Raw genomic sequence first — 23,797 nt, 5'->3', positions numbered from 1 at the left:
AGTATAGACTCCATAGTGTGACCTCTCTTACAGTATAGACTCCATAGTGTGACTGCTCTTACAGTATAGACTCCATAGTGTGACCTCTCTTACAGTATAGACTCCATAGTGTGACCTCTCTTACAGTATAGACTCCATAGTGTGACCTCTCTTACAGTATAGACTCCATAGTGTGACCGCTCTTACGGTATAGACTCCATAGTGTGACCGCTCTTACGGTATAGACTCCATAGTGTGACCTCTCTTACAGTATAGACTCCATAGTGTGACCTCTCTTACAGTATAGACTCCATAGTGTGATCTCTCTTACAGTATAGACTCCATAGTGTGACCGCTCTTACAGTATAGACTCCATAGTGTGACTGCTCTTACAGTATAGACTCCATAGTGTGACCGCTCTTACAGTATAGACTCCATAGTGTGACCTATCTTACAGTATAGACTCCATAGTGTGACCTCTCTTACAGTATAGACTCCATAGTGTGACCTCTCTTACAGTATAGACTCCATAGTGTGACCTCTCTTACAGTATAGACTCCATAGTGTGACTGCTCTTACAGTATAGACTCCATAGTGTGACCTCTCTTACAGTATAGACTCCATAGTGTGACCTCTCTTACAGTATAGACTCCATAGTGTGACCGCTCTTACAGTATAGACTCCATAGTGTGACCTCTCTTACAGTATAGACTCCATAGTGTGACCGCTCTTACAGTATAGACTCCATAGTGTGACCGCTCTTACAGTATAGACTCCATAGTGTGACCGCTCTTACGGTATAGACTCCATAGTGTGACCTCTCTTACGGTATAGACTCCATAGTGTGACCGCTCTTACGGTAGAGACTCCATAGTGTGACCTCTCTTACAGTATAGACTCCATAGTGTGACCGCTCTTACAGTATGGAAAAGCTTATAGGATGGTAAATCTGGTGTAGGGGACAAATGGCGCCGCCACCCGCAGTCTTACCATCCTGGTTCTCAGAGGTTGTATTTTCACATAATTTCTCACTATCTCCTTTGCTCTGCTCTTTGCTATTTATTTTTCCAGGATAGCACCAGTAGCCTAGATCCAGGGCCATTCCAAGTCTTTTGTATTTTTTTCCCTAGTGATTCTTGTGTCACAATTCTGTTATTTGTATTGACTTGTGTTCCAGATCAGTGGTTTCTTTCAATATTTGGATACCTAAAAGTTATTTGCTTTTGAATGTACAGTGGTCCCTCAACATACGATATTAAGGTTCCAGGAGGACCACTGTATGTTGAAACCATTGTATGTTGAGTACATATGTCTATGGAAAACTGGTAATTGCCTCTGGGACGACCATTGTATGTTGAGTGTGTGTAGGACCATACGATTAAAATGATACTCAACTTATGTAGGTTTGATTTTGTTTTACTTCTGTTAAAAAAATAACTGTCTGCACAAAAATTTGTATGTTTAAAAATGTCATCTTCTGACCTCTGTAACTTTTTTTTATTCTTCCAAATATGGAGATGTGTGAGGGCTAATTTTTTTGCGCTGTGGTCTGTAGTTTTTATCAGTACCATTTTGTTTTGATCGGTGTTTATTTTTTTTATTTTTATTTTTTAGGGTATGCAAAGTGACCAAAAATACGCAATTTTGGACTTTGGTATTTTTTATGTATACGCCATTGACCGTGCGGATGCACCGATGCACAGCCCTAGATGTTCCTGCGCAAAATTACGACTGATGCCCTGCTGGAATCAGTCGGAATTTTGCAGTGACGTCACTCCACACTGCATTCGGCCACTAGGAGGGCGACCCCTTGTGGACGAATTTCAAATTTCTTTTAAAATGTTTTAAAAGCATTTTTAAGTATATTCGAGATATGTTGTAGTACTTAAGTACTACAACATTTAAAAAAAACAATTTTCATGACAGTGCTCATTTAACATATTTTTAATATGGAATTAGGGAAAAGGGGGGTGAATAAAACTTTTACTATAGAAGGGGTTAATGTGTGTTTTATTTATTTTTTTTTTTTTTAAACCACTTAAGGTCCTAGGGCGTATGGATACGCCTTGACGTCCTGGTACTTAAGGACCCAGGGCGTATCCATACGCCCTTGGGAATTTCGGTCCCCGCTGCGTGCCGGGCGGGGACCAGACCAGGTTGACTGCTGATATCTGTCAGCAGGCACCCCACGCAAATGCTCAGGGGGTCATCAGACCCCCCCATGTCGGCGATCGGCGCAAATCGCAAGTGAATTCACACTTGCGATTTGCGCCTATTCCGGGTCATACGGGTCTATGGTGACCTGGAATATAAGGGGGATCGCAGTTGTCTAAGACACCTACGATCCCCCTGAAGGGATAGGAGTGAGGTGGCAGGGGTGCCACCCCTCCTATTCCTGCTATTGGTCGTCAGAAGCGACGACTAACAGCAGATCGGGGGCGGGGGTTTACTTCAGTTTTCCCCGTCCTGCCCACCCACAATAGGCGGGGCAGGACAGGGAACCGAAGGGGACCGGGCGCCGAAGTCCACTTACCCGTCCTGAGGCAGCGGGTGATCGGCGGCCGGCGATGTCATGCGGCAGAAGAAGACGGCTCCCTGGATCCTACAGAAGCCGGTAAGTTGATCTGGAGGGCTACAGTCTGAGACCACTGTACAGTGTTCTCTAAACTCTAGCCCTCCAGATGTTGCAAAACTACAACTCCCAGCATGCCCAGACAGCTGTTTGGGCATGCTGGAATATGTAGTTTTGCAACAGCTGGAGGGCTACAGTTTGAGACCACTATACAGTGGTCTCTAAACTATATCCCTCCAGATCTTGCAAAACTACAATTCCTAGCATGCCCACATAGCTGTTTGCTGTCTGGGCATGCTGGGATTTGTAGTTTTGCAACATCTGGAGGTCCACAGTTTGGAGATCACTGTGCAGTGGTCTATAAACTGTAGCCCTCCCAGCTGTCTCAGCATGCTGGGAGTTGTAGTTGCGTACCTCCAGCTGTTGCATAACTACATCTCCCAGCATGCCCTTCAGTGATCAGTACATGCTGGGAGTTGTAGTTTTGTAACAGCTGGAGGCACACTGGTTGGAAAATACTGAGTTAGGTAACAGAACCTAACTGAAGGTTTTCCAACCAGTGTGCCTCCATCTGTTGCAAAAGTACAACTTCCAGCATGCACGGTCTGTCAGTAATGCTGGGAGTTGTAGTTTTGAAACAGCTGGAGGTTTGTGCCCCCCCCTCCCCATGTGAATGTACATTCACACGGACAGGTTTACAGTAAATTTCGTGCCTCAAGTTTGGGCTGCGGCAAATTTTTCACAGCAGCGCAAACTCCTAGCGGGAAACTCACCGTTACCAGCCAGTGCGAATGTACCCTAAAAACATTACACTACACTAACACATAATGAATGGTAAAACACAACATATACACCCCCTTACACTGTCTCCCCCCCCCCCCCCCCCCAATAAAAATGAAAAACGTCTTGTACGGCAGTGTTTCCAAAACGGAGCCTCCAGCTGTTGCAAAACAACAACTCCCAGCATTCATGGACAGCCACTGACTGTCCAGTCATGCTGGGAGTTTTGCAACAGCGGAAGGCACCCTGTCTGGCAATCACTGGTGTAGAATACCCCTATGTCCACCCCTATGCAATCCCTAATTTAGTCCTCAAATGCGCATGGCGCTCTCTCACTTCGGAGCCCTGTCGTATTTCAAGGAAACAGTTTAGGGCCACATATGGGGTATTTCCGTACTCGGGAGAAATTGCACTACAAATTTTGTGGGTCTTTTTCTCCTTTTACCCCTTATGAAAAGGTAAAGTTGGGGTTTACACCAGCCTGTTAGAGTAAATTATTTTTATTTATTTATTTTTTTTTTTTACACTAACATGCTGGTGTTTCCCCATACACGGTAAAAGGAAGAAAAAAAAAAGCAAATTTGTAATGCAATTTCTCCTGAGTACTGAAATACCCCATATGTGGGCGTAAAATGCTCTGCGGACACACAACAAGGTTCAAGAGTGAGAGCGCACTATGTACATTTGAGGCCTAAATTGGTGATTTGCACAGGGGTGGATGATTTTCAACGGTACTGACATAAACGGAAAAAAATAAATACCCACATGTGACCCCATTTTGGAAACTACACCCCTCACGGAATGTGACAAGGGGTATAGTGAGCCTTAACACCCCACAGGTGTTTGATGAATTTTCATTAAAGTTGGATGGGAAAATGAGAAAAAAAAATGTTTCCACTAAAATGCTGGTGTTACCCTAAATTTTTCATTTTCACAAGGGAAAATAGGAAAAAATCCCCCTATATACCCCATATGTGGATGTAAAGTGCTCTGCGGGCGAACTACAATGCTCAGAAGAGAAGGAGCACCATTGGGATTTTGAAAAGAAAATTTGTCCGGAATTGAAGGCCACGTGTGTTTACAAAGCCCCCATAGTGCCAGAACAATGGACTCCCACATGTGACCCCATTTTGGAAACTACACCCCTCGTGTAATGTATTAAGGGGTACAGTGAGCATTTATGCCCCACAGGTGTCTGACAGATTTTTGGAACAGTGGTCCGTGAAAATGAAAAATTAAATTTTTCATTTGCACAGCCCACTGTTCCAAAGATCTGTCAAACGCAAGTGGGGTGTAAATACTCACTGCACCCCTTATTAAATTCTGTGAGGGTGTAGTTTCCAAAATGGGGTCACATGTGGGGGGGGGTCTACTGTTCTGGCACCACGGGGGGGCTTTGTAAACGCACATGGCCCCTGACTACCATTCCAAACATTCTCTTCCCAAAAGCTCAATGGCGCTCCTCCTCTTCTGAGCATTGCAGTTCGCCAGCAGAGCACTTGACGTCCACACATGGGGTATTTCCATACTCAGAAGAAATGGGGTTACAAATTTTGGGGGTCATTTTCTCCTATTACCCCTTAATTTTATGTAAAATTTAGGGGAAAAACAGCATTTTAGTAAAAGAAAAAAAATCTTTTTTTCATTTACACATCCAACTTTAACAACAAGTCGTCAAACACCTGTGGGTAGTTAAGGCTCACTGTACCCCTTGTTACGTTCCTTAAGGGGTGTAGTTTCCAAAATAGTATGCCATGTGGGTATTTTTGCTGTTCTGGCAGCACAGGGGCTTCCTAAATGCGACATGCCCCACAAAAACCATTATAGCAAAATTTGCTTTCAAAAAGCCAAATGTGACTCCTTCTCTTCTGAGCATTGTAGTTCGCCCGCAGAGCATTTTACGTCCTAACATGGGGTACTCGGAAGAGATGGGGTTACAAATTTTGGGGGGCATTTTCTCCCATTACCCTTTGTAAAAATGTAAAAAATTTTGGGGAAAAAACTGCACTTTAGTGAACCTTTTTTTATTTTTTTTTCATTTACACATCCGATTTTAACGAAAAGTTGTCAAGTTGTGAAAATTTTGTGAAAAATTAGAAAATTGCTGCTGAACTTTAAAGCCCTCTGATGTCTTCCAAAAGTAAAAGCATCTCAACTTTATGATGCAAACATAAAGTAGACATATTGTGTATGTGATTCAATGTATAATTTATTTGGAATATCCATTTTCCTTATAAGCAGAGAGCTTCAAAGTAAAAAAAAAAATGCAAAATGTTCTATTTTTTCATCAAATTTTGGAATTTTTCACCAAGAAATGATATAAGTATCGACAAAATTTTACCACTAACATAAAGTAGAATATGTCATGAAAAAACTATCTCTGAATCAGAATGAAAGGTAAAAGCATCCCAGAGTTATTAATGCTTAAAGTGACAGTGGTCAGATGTTCAAAAAATGGCAGGGTCCTTAAGGGGTTAAACTTTTATGAACCTTTTTTTTTTTTTTACACTTAATTAGTCCCCTTAGGGGACTCTTAGGAGGAATCATTAGATTTCTCATACAGATCAATGGAGTTCCATAGAACTCTGGTTTAGCCAGGCTCAATCAAATGAAGAGCCACGGACTGGACTACAGGAGAAGTAAGCCCTCCGGCTACCTCCCCTGTGGATCCACTGCTCTGGACCACCAGGGAGCATTTACATTATCCTTTAGATGCCTCTGTCAGCGTTGACAGCAGTGATCTAAAGGGTTAATATCTGCCTGTGGCGCTCACCACATGTCGGCTATTAACCCCAGCGCCCAGCTAAAGGAATCAGCTGGGGGCCAGCCGGTATGGCACGGGCTTGAGTCCGGAGCTCACGCCATATACTGGTTGCAGTCTCCTTAGACGGCAACGGGTTAAACAGCTCTCTGGCGGCTGCTGAAGCAGTCAGCGCTGCCGAATATCCGTTTTAGCGATGGCCCCAACACACAGCACCAGCATATGTTGAAAGTATCATATGTCGGGAAACCACTGTACGTTATATATATTATGTATTCATTATTTAAAGTGTAGTAGGCAGAAGGCTTTTTGCCTCCAATTGATTTTAAATGTTTTGTGTCCTTTTATGTTGTGCAATAATTTATGACTTCTAGCTTTCCTTTTTCTTTTTGCTAGAGGTTTTATTTTTTGGAATTTGGTTGCACCTCCTTTTTTTACCTTAGCTGAGCCCATTCATCAAATGATTCAGTAATGTATACTGTACCGTGTGGTAGGACTGATAATTGCTGTTTTAAAGGAGAACTGCGTAACATTTTCAACTTCCCCTGTGCCTGCAAAAACTTTAAAAAAAACAAAGCTTAAAGGGGTTCTCCACCATAAGGAGATTTTAATAAGTACCTGTCAGGCAGGAATGGACATGCTTAGGAAGGATCTGCGCTTGCCTTGGGGATAAATGGCTATGTTGTGAGGTTACCATAACACTGTGGCTAGCTTTTTGTGAACTGGTATTTCCTCTTTGACTTTTATTTTTTTTAAACCCCACAATTCCATTTTCCTCCCTCCCACACATCAGCCACCCCACCCATTGAAACATAAATGAGCTGCATCCATTCAAAAGACCTGTGGTTTTCAATCAGGGTGCCTACAGCTGTTGCATTAGTTGCAGATTTATCTCTCTCCCACCAAGCGATCGCTCCATCCATTGAAGCAGACAGGCTCCCTCTCATCAGCTGACTAGTGATGTCAGGTCTCGGCCGCATTGCAACCTGGGAAAAATCTGAGACAACAGTCATTTTGTTTAAAAAAATGATATATTAAAAATAAATATTTGAGTGAAAATCACAGAAGAATTGTGAGAAAACGGTCACACACAGGTACAGACACAATATTATGAACTACACTAACTTTACAGCCCCTGTAGCATAGTCAAATAAAAATAAATCCTGCAATACCCCTTTAACTCGCCTTCCTACTTTCCCCCTTTGCGCCTATATCTGCGTCCTGTTCCCGGTCATGTAAGGAGCTCGGGCAGCATGGAGAAGGTGGGGCCTTACTACCTATCGCCAGCCGAGCCGGGACATCACTGCGGCCGGCAATACACTGAGCTCAGTATGAGTCACCGAGCCAAAGAAGCAGGAAGCAGACCAGCACCAGAGGAATGAGATGGCGATATCGGCCCTGGGGGGGGACGTTTGTTCTGGGGGGGTGTGGACGTAGAAAGGAGAGTTTTTTTTTTTTTTTTTTTTTTTTTTTTGCAGCCCTGGCACAGGAGAAGTGAAAATTGTTGTGCCGCAGTTCTCCTTTAATACTCTCCTTATCATGTACTTGTGCTGTGTCCTGGATGTGATCTCTCGGGGACTCTTTTGTAGATCGCACTCTTGACCAGCGCTGTAAATCAGCTGAAGACGAGTCTGAAGTCAGCATCCGATCTGATCAACCTTCCTAAAACAATGGAGGAGCTGCAAAAGGTGCGAGGCGCCCCCAATAACAAACACATCTCTTATTCCTCCCAATTTACATACAGTCTGTTACCTGTCCCCTCTCCTCTGGGTCCTCTGCCCTTTTACCTGCCCCTTTTTCTGGCTCCTCCAGCCTGTTACTTGCCCCTCTTCTCTGTCCTCTAGTCTATTACCTGACACCCCTTCTCTGTGTTCTCCAGCCTGTTACTTGTCCCCTCCTGTGGGTCCTCCGGCTTCTTACCTGCCCCCTCCCCTGGGTCCTCCGGCTTCTTACCTGCTCCCTCCCCTGGGTCCTCCGGCCTCTTACTTGACCCCTCCTCTGGGTCCTTCAGCCTGTTAGCCCCCTCTTCATGGTCCTCCAGCCTGTTACTTGCCCCCTCCTCTAGGTTCTCCAGCCTGTTACCTGCCTTATCCTCTTGATTATCTGCCTGTGCCAGTGTCATGCCTCTGTCCGTCTTGTGTTGCAGAGCGTGGCCACGTTGGGCAGTACAGTCACCAGCATCCATCATGATGTGGAGACACTACAGACGGCAGCCGAGGAGCAGAGGAAGAAGGCGGAGGCCCTGCAGAAGGATCTGGTAAGGATCTTCCCCTCATCTCACTGCATTATGGGATGGCCATGCTTCCCTTCTACTCACCTGTCCATGTCTTGCAGGTCACTTCCCAGCTTTTGGGTACAGGCCTCAGCCCCTTGGTACAGGTAGGTGCTCATTACTTCTATCCTGCAGTAGGGGGCGCTCTGGTCTGGCTGTACTGCAGGTGTATAGGGGATGCTCTGGTCTGACTGTACTGCAGGTGTATAGGGGGCACTTTGGTCTGACTGTACTGCAGGTGTATAGGGGGCACTTTGGTCTGACTGTACTGCAGGTGTATAGGGGGCGCTCTGGTCTGACTGTACTGCAGGTGTATAGGGGGCGCTCTGGTCTGACTGTACTGCAGGTGTATAGGGGCGCTCTGGTCTGACTGTACTGCAGGTGTATAGGGGGCGCTCTGGTCTGACTGTGCTGCAGGTATATAGGGGGCACTTTGGTCTGACTGTGCTGCAGGTGTATAGGGGGCGCTCTGGTCTGGCTGTACTGCTGGTGAATAGGGGGCACTCTGGTCTGGCTGTACTGCTGGTGTATAGGGGGCACTCTGGTCTGGCTGTGCTGCAGGTGTATAGGGGGCGCTCTGGTCTGGCTGTGCTGCAGGTATATAGGGGGCACTTTGGTCTGACTGTGCTGCAGGTGTATAGGGGGCGCTCTGGTCTGGCTGTACTGCTGGTGAATAGGGGGCACTCTGGTCTGGCTGTACTGCTGGTGTATAGGGGGCACTCTGGTCTGGCTGTACTGCTGGTGAATAGGGGGCACTCTGGTCTGGCTGTACTGCTGGTGTATAGGGGGCGCTCTGGTCTGACTGTACTGCAGGTGTATAGGGGGCGCTCTGGTCTGACTGTGCTGCAGGTGTATAGGGGATGCTCTGGTCTGACTGTACTGCAGGTGTATAGGGGATGCTCTGGTCTGACTGTGCTGCAGGTGTATAGGGGGCACTCTGGTCTGACTGTGCTGCAGGTGTATAGGGGGCGCTCTGTTCTGACTGTACTGCATGTGTATAGGGGGCCCTCTCGTCTGGCAGTGCTGCAGGTGTATAGGGGGCGCTCTGGTCTGACTGTGCTGCAGGTGTATAGGGGGCGCTCTGGTCTGACTGTGCTGCAGGTGTATAGGGGGCCCTCTGGTCTGACTGTGCTGCAGGTGTATAGGGGGCACTCTGGTCTGACTGTACTGCAGGTGTATAGGGGGCACTCTGGTCTGACTGTACTGCAGGGGTATAGGGGATGCTCTGGTCTGACTGTGCTGCAGGTGTATAGGGGGCACTCTGGTCTGACTGTACTGCAGGTGTATAGGGGGCACTCTGGTCTGACTGTACTGCAGGGGTATAGGGGATGCTCTGGTCTGACTGTGCTGCAGGTGTATAGGGGGCACTCTGGTCTGACTGTGCTGCAGGTGTATAGGGGGCACTCTGGTCTGACTGTGCTGCAGGTGTATAGGGGGCGCTCTCGTCTGACTGTACTGCAGGGGTATAGGGGGCACTCTGGTCTGACTGTACTGCAGGTGTATAGGGGGCACTCTGGTCTGGCAGTGCTGCAGGTGTATAGGGGGCACTCTGGTCTGGCAGTGCTGCAGGTGTATAGGGAGCACTCTGGTCTGACTGTGCTGCAGGTGTATAGGGGGCGCTCTGGTCTGACTGTGCTGCATGTGTATAGGGGGCCCTCTGGTCTGACTGTGCTGCAGGTGTATAGGGGGCGCTCTGGTCTGGCAGTGCTGCAGGTGTATAGGGGATGCCCTGGTCTGGCAGTGCTGCAGGTGTATAGGGGGCGCTCTGTTCTGACTGTACTGCATGTGTATAGGGGGCCCTCTGGTCTGGCAGTGCTGCAGGTGTATAGGGGATGCTCTGGTCTGACTGTACTGCAGGTGTATAGGGGATGCTCTGGTCTGGCAGTGCTGCAGGTGTATAGGGGATGCCCTGGTCTGGCAGTGCTGCAGGTGTATAGGGGATGCTCTGGTCTGGCAGTGCTGCAGGTGTATAGGGGGCGCTCTGTTCTGACTGTACTGCAGGTGTATAGGGGGCCCTCTGGTCTGACTGTGCTGCATGTGTATAGGGGGCCCTCTGGTCTGACTGTGCTGCAGGTGTATAGGGGGCGCTCTGGTCTGGCAGTGCTGCAGGTGTATAGGGGATGCCCTGGTCTGGCAGTGCTGCAGGTGTATAGGGGGCGCTCTGTTCTGACTGTACTGCATGTGTATAGGGGGCCCTCTGGTCTGGCAGTGCTGCAGGTGTATAGGGGATGCTCTGGTCTGACTGTACTGCAGGTGTATAGGGGATGCTCTGGTCTGGCAGTGCTGCAGGTGTATAGGGGATGCCCTGGTCTGGCAGTGCTGCAGGTGTATAGGGGATGCCCTGGTCTGGCAGTGCTGCAGGTGTATAAGGGGCGCTCTGTTCTGACTGTACTGCATGTGTATAGGGGGCCCTCTCGTCTGGCAGTGCTGCAGGTGTATAGGGGATGCTCTGGTCTGACTGTGCTGCAGGTGTATAGGGGGCACTCTGGTCTGACTGTGCTGCAGGTGTATAGGGGGCGCTCTGTTCTGACTGTACTGCATGTGTATAGGGGGCCCTCTCGTCTGGCAGTGCTGCAGGTGTATAGGGGATGCTCTGGTGTGGCAGTGCTGCAGGTGTATAGGGGGCGCTCTGGTCTGACTGTGCTGCAGGTGTATAGGGGGCGCTCTGGTCTGACTGTACTGCAGGTGTATAGGGGGCGCTCTGGTCTGACTGTGCTGCAGGTGTATAGGGGGCACTCTGGTCTGACTGTGCTGCAGGTGTATAGGGGGCACTCTGGTCTGACTGTACTGCAGGTGTATAGGGAGCGCTCTGGTCTGACTGTACTGCAGGTGTATAGGGGATGCTCTGGTCTGACTGTGCTGCAGGTGTATAGGGAGCGCTCTGGTCTGACTGTGTTGCAGGTGTATAGGGGGCACTCTGGTCTGACTGTACTGCAGGGGTATAGGGGGCACTCTGGTCTGACTGTACTGCAGGTGTATAGGGGGCACTCTGGTCTGGCAGTGCTGCAGGTGTATAGGGGGCACTCTGGTCTGACTGTCTGCTGGTACATAAGGGCACTCTGGTCTGACTGTGCTGCAGGTGTATAGGGGGCGCTCTGGTCTGGCAGTGCTGCAGGTGTATAGGGGATGCCCTGGTCTGGCAGTGCTGCAGGTGTATAGGGGGCGCTCTGTTCTGACTGTACTGCATGTGTATAGGGGGCCCTCTGGTCTGGCAGTGCTGCAGGTGTATAGGGGATGCTCTGGTCTGACTGTACTGCAGGTGTATAGGGGATGCTCTGGTCTGGCAGTGCTGCAGGTGTATAGGGGATGCCCTGGTCTGGCAGTGCTGCAGGTGTATAGGGGGCGCTCTGTTCTGACTGTACTGCATGTGTATAGGGGGCCCTCTCGTCTGGCAGTGCTGCAGGTGTATAGGGGATGCTCTGGTGTGGCAGTGCTGCAGGTGTATAGGGGGTGCCCTGGTCTGACTGTGCTGCAGGTGTATAGGGGGCCCTCTGGTCTGGCAGTGCTGCAGGTGTATAGGGGACGCTCTGGTCTGACTGAGCTGCAGGTATATAGAGGCGCTCTGGTCTGACTGTGCTGCAGGTGTATAGGGGGGGCTCTGGTATGACGGGGTTTCTTCTGAAGGTATATAGGGGGCGCTGTAGTCTTACTACAGTGGGGAAAAATTATTTAGTCAGCCACAAATTGTGCAAGTTCTCCCACTTAAAAAGATGAGAGGTCTGTAATTTTCATCATAGGTTATAACCTCAACTATGAGAGATAGAATGAGAAAAAAATCCATAAAATCCCATTGTCTGATTTTTAAAGAATTTATTTGCAAATTATGGTAGAAAATAAGTATATAGCCACCTACAAACAAGAGTCTCCCCTGTCCTCCACTCGTTACCTGTATTAATGGCTCCTGTTTGAATCTATCAGTATAAGACACCTGTCCACAACCTCAAACAGTCACACTCCAAACTCCACAATGGCCAAGACCAAAGAGATGGCGAAGGACACCAGAAACAAAATTGCAGACTGAATCTGCAATAGGCAAGAAGCTTGGTGTGAAGAAATCAACTGTGGGAGCAATTATTAGAAAATGGAAGACCTACAAGACCACTGGCCCCAGATGACCCTCCATCTGGGGCTCCTTGCAAGATCTCACCCCGTAGTGTCAAAATTATCTCAAGAACGGTGGGCAAAAATCCAAATGACCTGCAGAGAGCTGGGACCAAAGAAACAAAGACTGCCTTCAGTAACACACTATGCCGCCAGGGACTCAAATCATGCAGTGCCAGACGTGTCCACCTGTCTAAACCAGTACATGTCCGGGCCCATCTGAAGTTTGTTAGAGAGCATTTGGATGATCCAGAAGAGGATTGGGAGAATGTCATGTGGTGAGATGAAACCAAAGTAGAACTTTTTTGTAAAAACTCAACTCGTGTTTGGAGGAGAAAGAATGGTGAGTTGCATCCAAAGAACACCATACCTACTGTGAAGCATGGGGGTGGAAACATCAGGCTTTGGGGCTGTTTTTCTGCTAAGGGACCAGGATGCCTGACCCGTGTAAAGGAAAGAATGAATGGGGCCATGTATCGTGAGATTTTGAGTGAAAACCTTCTTCCATCAGCAAGGGCATTGAAGATGATATGTGGCTGGGTCTTCCAGCATGACTGATCCCAAACACACCGCCCGGGCAATAAAGGAGTGGCTTTGTAAGAAGCATTTCAAGGTCCTGGAGAGGACTAGCCAGTCTCCAGATCTCAACCCCATAGAAAACCTTTTGGAGGGAGTTGAAAGTCCGTTTTTCCCAGCGACAGCCCCAAAACATCACTGCCCTAGTGGAGATCTGCATGGAGGAATGGGCCAAAATACCAGCAACAGTGTGTGAAAACCTTGTGAAGACAGAAATCATGTGACCTCTGTCATTACCAACAAAGGGGATATATCTCAAAGTATTGAGATGAACTTTTATTGATCAAATACTTAATTTCCACCATAATTTGCAGATAAATTCTTTAAAGGGTAGCTCCCACCATGTTTTTTTTTTTCTCCTCCTGTCCCTGCCTATTGCCCTTCTAGCCCTAACACCCTCCCTGCCTTTATTTTATTTTTTTTTACTATTTTTAAAATGGCATTTAGTCTGCCTGGTAGTGTGCTCACTACCAGGCAGACTTCCCCAGCAGGCACCACGTCACTGATGCCTGCTGGGGGGGCCAACTTCCGCCCTTAGTTCTCCTAACAGGGTGCCTCCAGCTGTTTCACCACTACAACTCCCAGCATGCCCTGACATCTATTGGCTGTCAGGGCATGCTGGGAGTTGTAGTGATAAAGCAACTGGAGGCACCCAGGACAGGAGCTTCATGGGGGAAGGAGTGAGCCAAGAGCCGATGCAGGAGGGACGGGTGCGGGGGAGGCTCTTCCTGCTGCTCTGTGAGTAACACCCAAACTTAAGTACTACAACATATCAAAAATAATTTTTCATGACAGTGCCCATTTAATAATCAGACAATGGGATTTATGGATTTTTCTCATTTTGTCTCATAGTTGAGGTTATAACCTATGATGATAATTACAGCCTCATCTTTATAAGGGGGAGAATTGTACAATTGGGGGCTGACTAAATACTTTTTTCCCCACTGTATGTTTGTGCTTCAGGTATATAGGGGGCGCTATGATCTGACTGTTTGTGCTGCAGGTGTATAGGAAGTGCTCTGATCTATGTGCTGCAGGTATATATAGGGGGCACTCTGATCTATGTTTGTGCTGTAGGTGCAGAGCTCCCTGGAGGATCTGAACGGCACAGTGCAGTTGTATGTGAGGCAGAACGAACTGCGGCTCTACAACATGGACTCCATTATTTCTAACATAAGCCATAGAGTGGCGGCCATGGAGAGCAATCATGTACTGCAAAGTAAGGAGGACGGGGCCATGGTGAGTGTGACGGCCGGGGGCCACGGTGATTGTGAGAACTTGAGGCTTTATAGTGATGTCTGTTTTTCTTCCTAGGTGGAAAATTCAACAGATTCAAGTAATGAAAGTCGAGCGGACGTCTCGGAGGTACGAGCTGCTCACGTCTTTTGGTGACCCTGACATACATGTAACACAGGGGTCTCCAGAACTAAAAAATAAGGGTTGTCTAATTTTCCAGAAACAGCACAACTCTTTCCCACGGTGGTACTGCATCTTAGGGTGCGTTCACACGGCCGTTTGCCCCCGTTTTTTTTTTTTTATCCCCGTTTCAGTTCCATTTTTGCAGACTGTAAACGGATTAAAAACTGTTTAAAAAAAATCCCATTTATGTCAATGGGATTTTTTTGCAATCCGTTTACATCCGTGTGCACCCGTCTGCACTCATTTCTGTTTTTTTCATGGAAGAAAAAAACGGCACATGCAGTATTTTTTCTTCTGTGAAAAAAACGGAAGAAAACACAGACATCATAATTTTAACTTTAAAATCTATGGCAAACGGATGAACCTTTAATGTCATCCGTTTGCACTCTGTGGGGGCCAGATATATAGTATTATCTGGCCCCCATAGCACTTCTATATAATATGCCCCTGCAGCGCTATGTATGAATAGTATTCTATCAGCAGCATCGCGGCGGCAGGTGCAATGCTCTGCCCGTAAAATGCTTTTCACAGCGCTGCATTAATGGCAAATGCGCCAGCGGGGGTCACGTAAATGCGCCGGCGGGGGGGGGGGGGGTGTATATATTGATAATTGCACTGGTGGGGGTATATATTTATAAATGTGCCAGCGGGAGGGATATAGATATATATAGATATAGATAGATAGATAGATAGATAGAGATATGCACACATATACAGTGGTCCCTCAACATACGATGGTAATCCGTTCCAAATGAACCATCGTTTGTTGAAACCATCGTATGTTGAGGGATCCGTGCAATGGAAAGAATAGGAAGTTGTACTCACCTGTCCCCGCCGCTCCGGACCGTCACCGCTGCCCTGTATGTCGCCCTCCATCGCTGTCGCCGTGTCCCTGGGGTGTCCCCAATGCTCCGAATGTCTCTGCTTCCCTGGGATCCTCGCTCTCTGTCGCCGCCATCACGTCACTACGCACGTCGCTCCTATTGGATGACGGGACGGCGTGCGTGGCGACATGATGACGACGGAGAACGCCGGCGATGCAGGGAATCCTGAAGAGGAGCTCTGGAGCCCCGAGGACAGGTAAGAGACCATCAACGGAGTACACGGGGAACCGTAAACGGCTATCCGGCGGCAGCTGAATCAGTCTGTGCTGCCAGATAGCCGTTTATGCGATGGCCCGACATACAAATGCATCGTATGTTGATGCTGCCTTCAACATGCTATGGCCTCTGAAATTATCGTATGTCGGGGCCATCAATGGCGGGGGGGTCACTGTGTGTATATATATTTTATATATTTATATATATATATATATATATAGTGTGTGTGTGTGTGTATATACACATATACATACTGCGCGGGTATATATTTTTGCGCTGGCGGGAGTTATATCTTTAAAGATGCGCTGGCGGGCTAGATATATAGCGCCATATATCTTACCCCCCCCCACAGTGCTTTTAATATACATTGTCCATTTTAAAATGCCCGCAGGGAGCCCTGATTGGCTCCTCAGGACCGGCCATTCAGAGCTCCCCGCGGGGAATTTGAAAATGAAAGTAAAATACATTGGTGGTCGCAGGGTTGCGGACCATACCACCCGCTTCCCTTCTTAATAACATCGGATCGGGTCTCAGAAGTGAGACCCGGTGCGATCAATCCCTCAGCCCCTGTACTACTAACCCCATCATGGAAAAGAGTCTGTTCCAGGATGGGGGTAGTAGTAAAAGCAGTAATGTAGCCTCCCCAGCCGCCGTCAGACTCCTGCAGCCAGGAACTACTACTCCCACCATGGAAACAAGTCTGTTCCATGATGGGAGTAGTAGTAGTCCTGGCTGCGGGAGTCTGTAGGTGGCTGATTTTTTCTTAAAAAAACGGATTAAAAACGGTTCAAAACGGATACCCGTTTGAGCAGCCATTTCTATCCGTTTTTTTAAATCCGTTTAAAAAAAAAATTAAAAAAAACGAAACGGGGGTAAACGGCCGCGTGAATGCACCCTTAGCTCTATGAATAGCAGACACATAGGCCCCTGTGTATCATCTCAGACTGCCCTCATCTCTGATCCCAGGGACAAATACCTTAGAACTAGGTGATCGCTACCAACAGTAACAGGAAATGGCATCTGCAAATATCCTGTAACACCGATATAAAACCATAGCAGCAAATCTCTTATTGTACGGCTCCTGCTGCCCCAAATAGAAACTTATGATAGCCCTGAGTCCAGTGCTGCTCCATTTTTTTTTTCCCATAGGAGGCACCAGACACATCCTACCCTGTGTTCTCGCAGTCTGTGCAATTACGTTACATATCTGTCTACACTATGGGAGTCTGTACATTTCTTATCCGGACTTCGGGGATTCATTATCTTCCTTCTCTACCTAGAGCTCAAAGCGAGAAGATGCCTCAGCGATTCGCCAGCAGCTGCAGCTTATCCACGTCCTGACCAAAGCCCCAGACAGTGATAAGGAGACGGCGGGTTAGTGTCCTTCAATTCCGCACCACATTCTCCAATTGTGGACATGTGCCATAGAGCATATACCGCAATATAGAAGCCAAACCCTGAGTGGTGAGCTTCTGCACTAAATAGCTAAAGTGTGGGGCCCTGTGCTGAAAGCCATACCCCCCCCCACCCCCCCTTACAGCTGCCTGCCAATCAGCAGCACATTAATGATTATCAGAAATCTCCACATAACTTCCTCAGAGAAGCCAACATGAAAGACTTGTTCCCTGAACTCCAAAACGCCTCACCATACAGGGCAACCAGTCATTAAAGGGGTACTCTGGTTAAAACCTTTTTTCTTTTAAATCAACTGGTGGCAGAAAGTTAAACAGATTTGTAAATTACTTCTATTAAAAAAAAATCTTAATCCTTCCTGTACTTATTAGCTGCTGAATACTACAGAGGAAATTTTGGAATGCTCTCTAATGACATCACGAACACAGTTCTCTCTGCTGACATTATAATAATAACACTTTATTTATTGTTGTCGTTAGTGGGATTTGAACCCAAGTCCCCAGCACTGCAAGGCAGCAGTGCTAACCACTGAGCCACCATGCTGCCCTTAGTATACATCTGCTATGCATGGTTGCTAAAATGGACAGAGATGTCAGCAGAGAGCACTGTGCTCGTGATGTCATCAGTTTTCCAAAAAGAAAGGAATTTCCTCTGTAGCATTCAGCAGCTAATAAGTACTGGAAGGATTAAGATTTTTTTAATAGAAGTAATTTACAAATCTGTTTAACTTTCTGCCACCAGTTGATTTAAAAGAAAAAAGGTTTTCACTGGAGTACCCCTTTAAGTAATGAGGTGCAGGCAACACTCCCGCTCCCATCTTCCCGATAATAAAACCATAATAAGTGCATAATTACCCATGAGCCTTCACTTCTGGACAGAGTATATAACTGCCTGCAGCATGGGCCCCAGGATCAAAGGTGATAAGACACAGTTCACCCGCCATGGCCCGGAATAAAGACGCAATGTGGTCTGTGTACAGGTGGCTCTAGGATCCTGATCACTAGGAATATCCTCTGGCCTGATGTGTTCAGTGATTGTGGATTCTCTGTAGGGTGAGATATTCTCTGTGGTTGATGAGTGGTTTAGGGAATCCAGTAGATGCCATTAATCACATGGTTTACCTTCAAATGCTGCAGTTTAGTGGCACTTCCAGGTGCGGCTTATACTAACCATGAGATTGTGACAAACCGTGTTTTTTTTATTTTTTATTTTTTTTCTCTCTTGCATGGTTCATACCTTCAGCTGCTTTTGTTTTATTGCAGTGAGTGTGTCTAAAAGTAATCACACCTACTCAGCTGACATCACTAAGTGGTGCAGGTGACACATGACTCTACCTCTTTGGGCCCTGTACAGTTTATGATACACAGTCAGCTTTCCTGGATTGTTCCTGTAATGTAAAGTAAATCTGTATAATGTCTTGGCTATAGGTGACGCTGTGGCCTCTCCGCCCCCTTTGGAAAAGAAGAATCCGAGGTCTGTGCTGAGAAGACGAGAGCGGCGTGCTTTGTCCTTACCGGGAATCTCTACATTACAAGGCAATGGTCTTTCTGCATTCCCTTTTACAGGAGATCTGTATGACCTGCAGCAGCTTAACCACTTAAGGACTCGGGGCATACCTGTACGCCCTGAGTCCGCACCGATTCTATAACGGGGGGTCGGGCCTGGCGGCTAATAGCGCGTGGCACTGATCGCGGTCAAAGTTGATCGCCGCGTCTAAAGTGAAAATAAACTGCTCCTGGCTAGCTCGGCTGTTAGAGACGGCTGCGGCGAAATTGCGGCATCCCCAACAGCTGGAACACACAAGGAGGGCCCCTACCTGCCTCCTGCGTGTCCAATTGCCAAATGACTGCTCAGTGGCTGAGATCCATGGCATGAGCAGTCAAGTGGCAGAATCATTGATCAATGTAAAAGATCAGTGTGCAGTGTTATAGTCTCCTATGGGATAGCAATGATCAATGTAAAAGATCATTGTTATCCCATAGGAGACTATAACACAGCACACACTGATCATTGTTATCCCATAGGAGACTATAACACAGCACACACTGATCAGTGTGTGCTGTGTTAAAGCCCCCTATGGGATAACAATGATCAGTGTGTGCAGTGTTATAGTCTCCTATGGGGTAACAATGATCAGTGTAAAAGATCAGTGTGTGCAATGTTATAGTCTCCTATGGGGGCTATAACATTGCATAAAAAAAAGAAAAGGAAAAAAAAAAGGTTAAGATCATTTAATCCCTTCCCTAATAAAAGTTTGAATCTCCTCCCTTTTCCCATTAAAAAAAAAAAACTGTGTAAATAAACATATGTATTATCGCTGCCTGCGGAAATGTCCGAATTATAAAAATATATTGTTAGTTAAACCGCACAGTCAATGGTGTACGCGCAAAAAAATTCCAAAGTCCAAAAAGTCAGATCAATACAAAAATGGTACCGCTAAAAGTTTCAGATCATGGTGGCAAAAAAATGAGCCCTCATACCACCCCATACACAGGAAAAATAAAAAAAAAGTTAAAAGGGGGGTCAGATGATGACGATTTTAAATGTATAAATTTTCGTGCATCTAGTTATGATTTTTTTTCAGAAGTACAACAAAATCAAACCTATCTAAGTAGGGCATCATTTTAATGGTATGGACCTACAGCATAAAGAGAAGGTGACATTTTTACCAAAAAATGTACTGCGTAGAAACGAAAGCCCCCCAAAGTTACAAAATGGCGTTTTTTTTCTTCAAATTTGTTGTAAAATGATTTATTTTTTTTCTGTTTTGCCATAGATTTTTGGGTAAAGTAACTGTCATTACAAAGTAGAATTGGTGGTGCAAAAAATAAGACATCATATGGATTTTTAGGAGCAAAATTGAATGATAATTTTTTTTTTTATATGTAAGGAGGAAAAAACTAAAGTGCAAAAACCCTTAAGGGGTTAAAGAACCACTCTGGGCACCTTTCCAGCAATAATACACCATGATCTGACCATCTTCTTCCTGGGCAGCTTTATTTGGTCCTGCCGATTGCCCATGTGTGAGACTGTTTAATTTTTTACACCTGCTGCTATATGGATTGGAAGTCACCTTCCCTGTGCATTTCTATGAGACTCACATCATAGAAAGAGACATCTGATCCACAGAGCAGTGGCTAGAAACCATAATGTGGAGGGTGCTCTCCTATCTCTGAAGGAGGGGGAGGAAGGGGAAAGAGGAGGAATCTGGCCTTATTGAAGGCAACAGAAAATTGCATTTGACTTGTCAGTAAAAGACGAAAAAGGAAGAGACCACTGTGGTACTCAGCAGAAGTGGCCAAAATCATAAACTAAAAACTAGCATTTAGTAATTATAAAACAACCCAGAGCAATGAAGATAGGGAAATCTACAAGACTAGGCAGAAAGAGGCCAAGCAAGTTATAAGAACTTCTAAAGCGCAGGCAGAAGAAAAACCAGTCCAGTCTGTGAGAAAAGGGGATAAGACATTCTACATATATATATAAATGAAAAAAGGGGATAAGACATTCTACATATATATATAAATGATAAAAGGGGATAAGACATTCTACATATATATATAAATGATAAAAGGGGATAAGACATTCTACATATATATAAATGAAAAAAGGAAATTAAAACAAGGAATAACCAAATTAAAAACAAACAAAGGAAGGAAGGTATGTTGAAGAGAATAAAGGGCGAGCCGACTGCCTTAATGAATATTTCTGTTCAGTTTTTACAGAAGAAAAAGGACGTCCATTAGAGAGGAAAACTAAGGAATTGTTTGATGCATGTGTCTTTATAGAGGAAGAGGTTCTATGTTTGCTGTCTAAAGTGAAGACAAATAAATCACAAGGGCCTGATGGGAAATTATTACGAGAGCTTAGTGGTGAGCGTGCAAAAGCGTTAACAGATTTATTTAACCAATCACTGGTAACCGGAGTCGTCCCGGAAGATTGGAAATTAACGAATGTCGTGCTCATTCACAAGAAAGGTAATAGGGAGGAATCAGGTGACTATAGGCCAGTAGGTCTGACATCAATAGTGGGGAAATTAGTGGAAACGCTACTAAAGGATAGGATTGTGGAACATCTAAAATCCTATGGACTGCAAGATGAAATCATGGGTTTACTTCATGGAGATCATGTCAAACAAATCTTATTGATTTTTTTTTTGATTGGGTGACTAAAATTATAGATGGCGGAGGGGCAGTAGACATTGCATATCTAGATTTTAGGCTTTTGACACTGCAGTTTGATAAGTCGTCTATGTGGACAGTCATTGAGCTTGGACTCCAATATTGTTGAGTGGATTAGGCAGTGGCTGAGTGCCAGACAACAGAGGGTTGTAGTCAATGGAGAATATTCAGAGCAAGGTCTTGTCACCAGTGGGGACCTCAGGGATCTGTACTAGGACCAATATTGTTTAATATCTTCATTAGTGATCTTGCAAAAGGTCTCGAGGGTAAGGTATGTCTTTTTGCTGATGACACAAAGATATGTAACAGGGTTGATGGTCCTGGAGGGATACGTCAAATGGAAAAGGATTTAGGAAAACTAGAAGAATGGTCAGAACTCTGTCAACTGAAATTTAATGTGGATAAGTGCAAGATAATGCACCTGGGGCGTAAAAACCCTCAGGCAGAATATAGAATATTTGACTGTCCTGACCTCAGTATCTGAGGAAAGGGATTTAGGAGTAATTATTTAAGAAGACTTAACGGTAGGAAGACAATGTAATTGAGCAGCAGGAAACGCTAGCAGAATGCTTGGATGTATAGGGAGAGGTATAAGCAGTAGAAAGAGAGAAGTGGTCATGCCGCTGTACAGAACACTGGTGTGACCTCAATTGGAGTATTGTGCACAGTACTGGAGGCCGTATCTCCAGAAGGATATATATAGTCTATAGAGAGTTCAAAGAAGAGCTACTCAACTAGTACATGGATTGCAGGATAAAACTTACCAGGAAAGGTTAAAGGACCTTAACATGTATAGAAGTAAGAAGAGACAGAGGGGATATGATAGAGACTTTTAAATACATAAAGGGAATCAACACGGTAAAGGAGGAGAGCATATTTAAATGAAGGAAAACTACCACAAGAGGACCTAGTTTTAAATGAGAGGGGCAAAGGTTTCTGCAGTAATATCAAAAAGTATTACTTTAGAGATAGTAGTGGATGCATGGAATAGCCTTCCTGCAGAAGTGGTCGCTGCAAATACAGTGAAGGAGTTTAAACATGCATAGGATAAGCATAAGGCTATCCTTCATATAAGATAGGGCCAGGGACTATTCATAGTATTCAGATTATTGGGCAGACTACTTTCTATGGAGGAGGATACCAGTGTCTGAAGGAAAGGGGGGGGGGGGAGGGTGGAACAGTCTGGAGGGAGGATACTGGTGTCTGAAGGGGGGGGGGGGGGGGGGGGGAGGGTGGAACAGTCTGGAGGGAGGATACTGGTGTCTGAAGGGGGGGGGGGGGTGAGGAGAGCTGAGTAGTCTGGAGGGAGGGGCCAAAAGGACGAGAGAACAGGAGTATCTGGATGGGGACAGTGGGGGGACATGTATCATTATTTGTGCATGGTAGAAGCAGTTTACCCCTTTTCCCGAATTCTAAATTATGTGCAGAAGCACTAAATTTATCAAATCAAGTGCAATGAGCTTCATAAATTGCAGGTAAATGTAGTAATCTCCTCAATCCATTCTTTGGAAAATAGAATCAATGCTACGTTAAGTCCAAGATGGCTTATATTTGCGCAAAAAACAAACAGCTCTTGCGGCCAAATTTTGGTGTAAAGGAAAAGTACGCAGTTAATAAATCCATGTGTACTATAGATGTCACTCCAAAGTACCCTGATTTGGCCACATGGACATTTGGAGGACATGCTCTAACAAAACGTGAGCAAAAAAAAAAAGGGCTTGTGCAAAATTTTGCACAAAACAGGGGGTAAAATCTTTAATACATGTCCCCCAGTGAGTTTAATTTACTCCTTCCTAAAGGGCACTAGGAGCTTACACTACCCTCTCTCCCTGTGGGGGGTGATGTAGAAACTTATGCACTCATTGCTGTATTTTTATTATAGATCTTGAGGAGTTCTTCCGGACGTCTCCTCAGGGGATAGATGGGACACTTTCCATGGAAGATCTGGAGCTCCTTCTGGGTCTGCTGCTGCGTCACTCACTGAAGAATTACGATGTAAATGGAGACGATCGCTTCTCACTGACAGAACTGAAGCCACTGGTTGTGTAGTTGGATGTGATAGCTGCTCACTATAGGGATCACTGAGCCCCACAATGGCTGGACAGATAGGAAGTCATTTATCTTTAGTCTGAAAGTCTCATCCTCTAGTTTACATGAACTTGCCTTAAACTTGTGTCTTGCACTTTACCCCTCCCCCCTGTACATAGACCTGAGGACGGTGCCCATAGCAGATTTGTGGAATGTAGCTGAGCTCAGGACAAAAAAAAAAAATAATAAAAATGGGGGGGGAATCATGAACCCAGGGCAAGAGATCCTCAGCCCCACTGATGCTTCCAGAAACCTGCACAAAAGGGAGTGTACTCAGCCAGGATTTTAGCTGCATTAGTTTTGTGGGGGTGGAGCAGCCTGCGGAGTGACTGGTGTCCAGTGTGTTGGTCACTTGGTGGTGACCATCTTTACCTTGGACAAGTGTACTTTACATGGAGTGTGGTAAGTGACGAAGGTCTTCCATTCAAAGCCAAAACCTTAGCATGAAATGACAGGGCTCCACATCCATAGGGGAGACCCTTCCTATACAGATCTGGCCTAGGAAGGCTCATGTGATTATTCAGCTCCAAAGTTGTACATTTCTCTAATAAAAGC

General features: G+C 46.0%; 1 protein-coding gene across 1 annotated transcript in view; it reads left to right on the top strand.

Annotated features, from left to right (window-relative positions):
* EFCAB14 (EF-hand calcium binding domain 14) overlaps positions 1–23,785 on the top strand; it is a gene marked incomplete at its 5' end in the record, with an annotated part of 31,458 nt that extends 7,673 nt beyond the window's left edge. Inside the window, 8 exon segments of the mRNA XM_056552639.1 lie at positions 7,682–7,780; positions 8,239–8,349; positions 8,427–8,471; positions 14,119–14,280; positions 14,356–14,406; positions 16,841–16,934; positions 18,401–18,508; positions 23,037–23,785. Coding sequence (XP_056408614.1) covers positions 7,682–7,780; positions 8,239–8,349; positions 8,427–8,471; positions 14,119–14,280; positions 14,356–14,406; positions 16,841–16,934; positions 18,401–18,508; positions 23,037–23,203 — 837 coding nt within the window. The 3' untranslated portion in view covers positions 23,204–23,785.
* Positions 23,786–23,797: the final 12 nt, after the last annotated feature.

The sequence above is a fragment of the Hyla sarda genome, unplaced genomic scaffold, assembly GCF_029499605.1.
Source record: "Hyla sarda isolate aHylSar1 unplaced genomic scaffold, aHylSar1.hap1 scaffold_1752, whole genome shotgun sequence".
Lineage (NCBI taxonomy): Eukaryota > Metazoa > Chordata > Amphibia > Anura > Hylidae > Hyla > Hyla sarda.
This window is presented reverse-complemented; position numbering and strand designations above follow the sequence as displayed.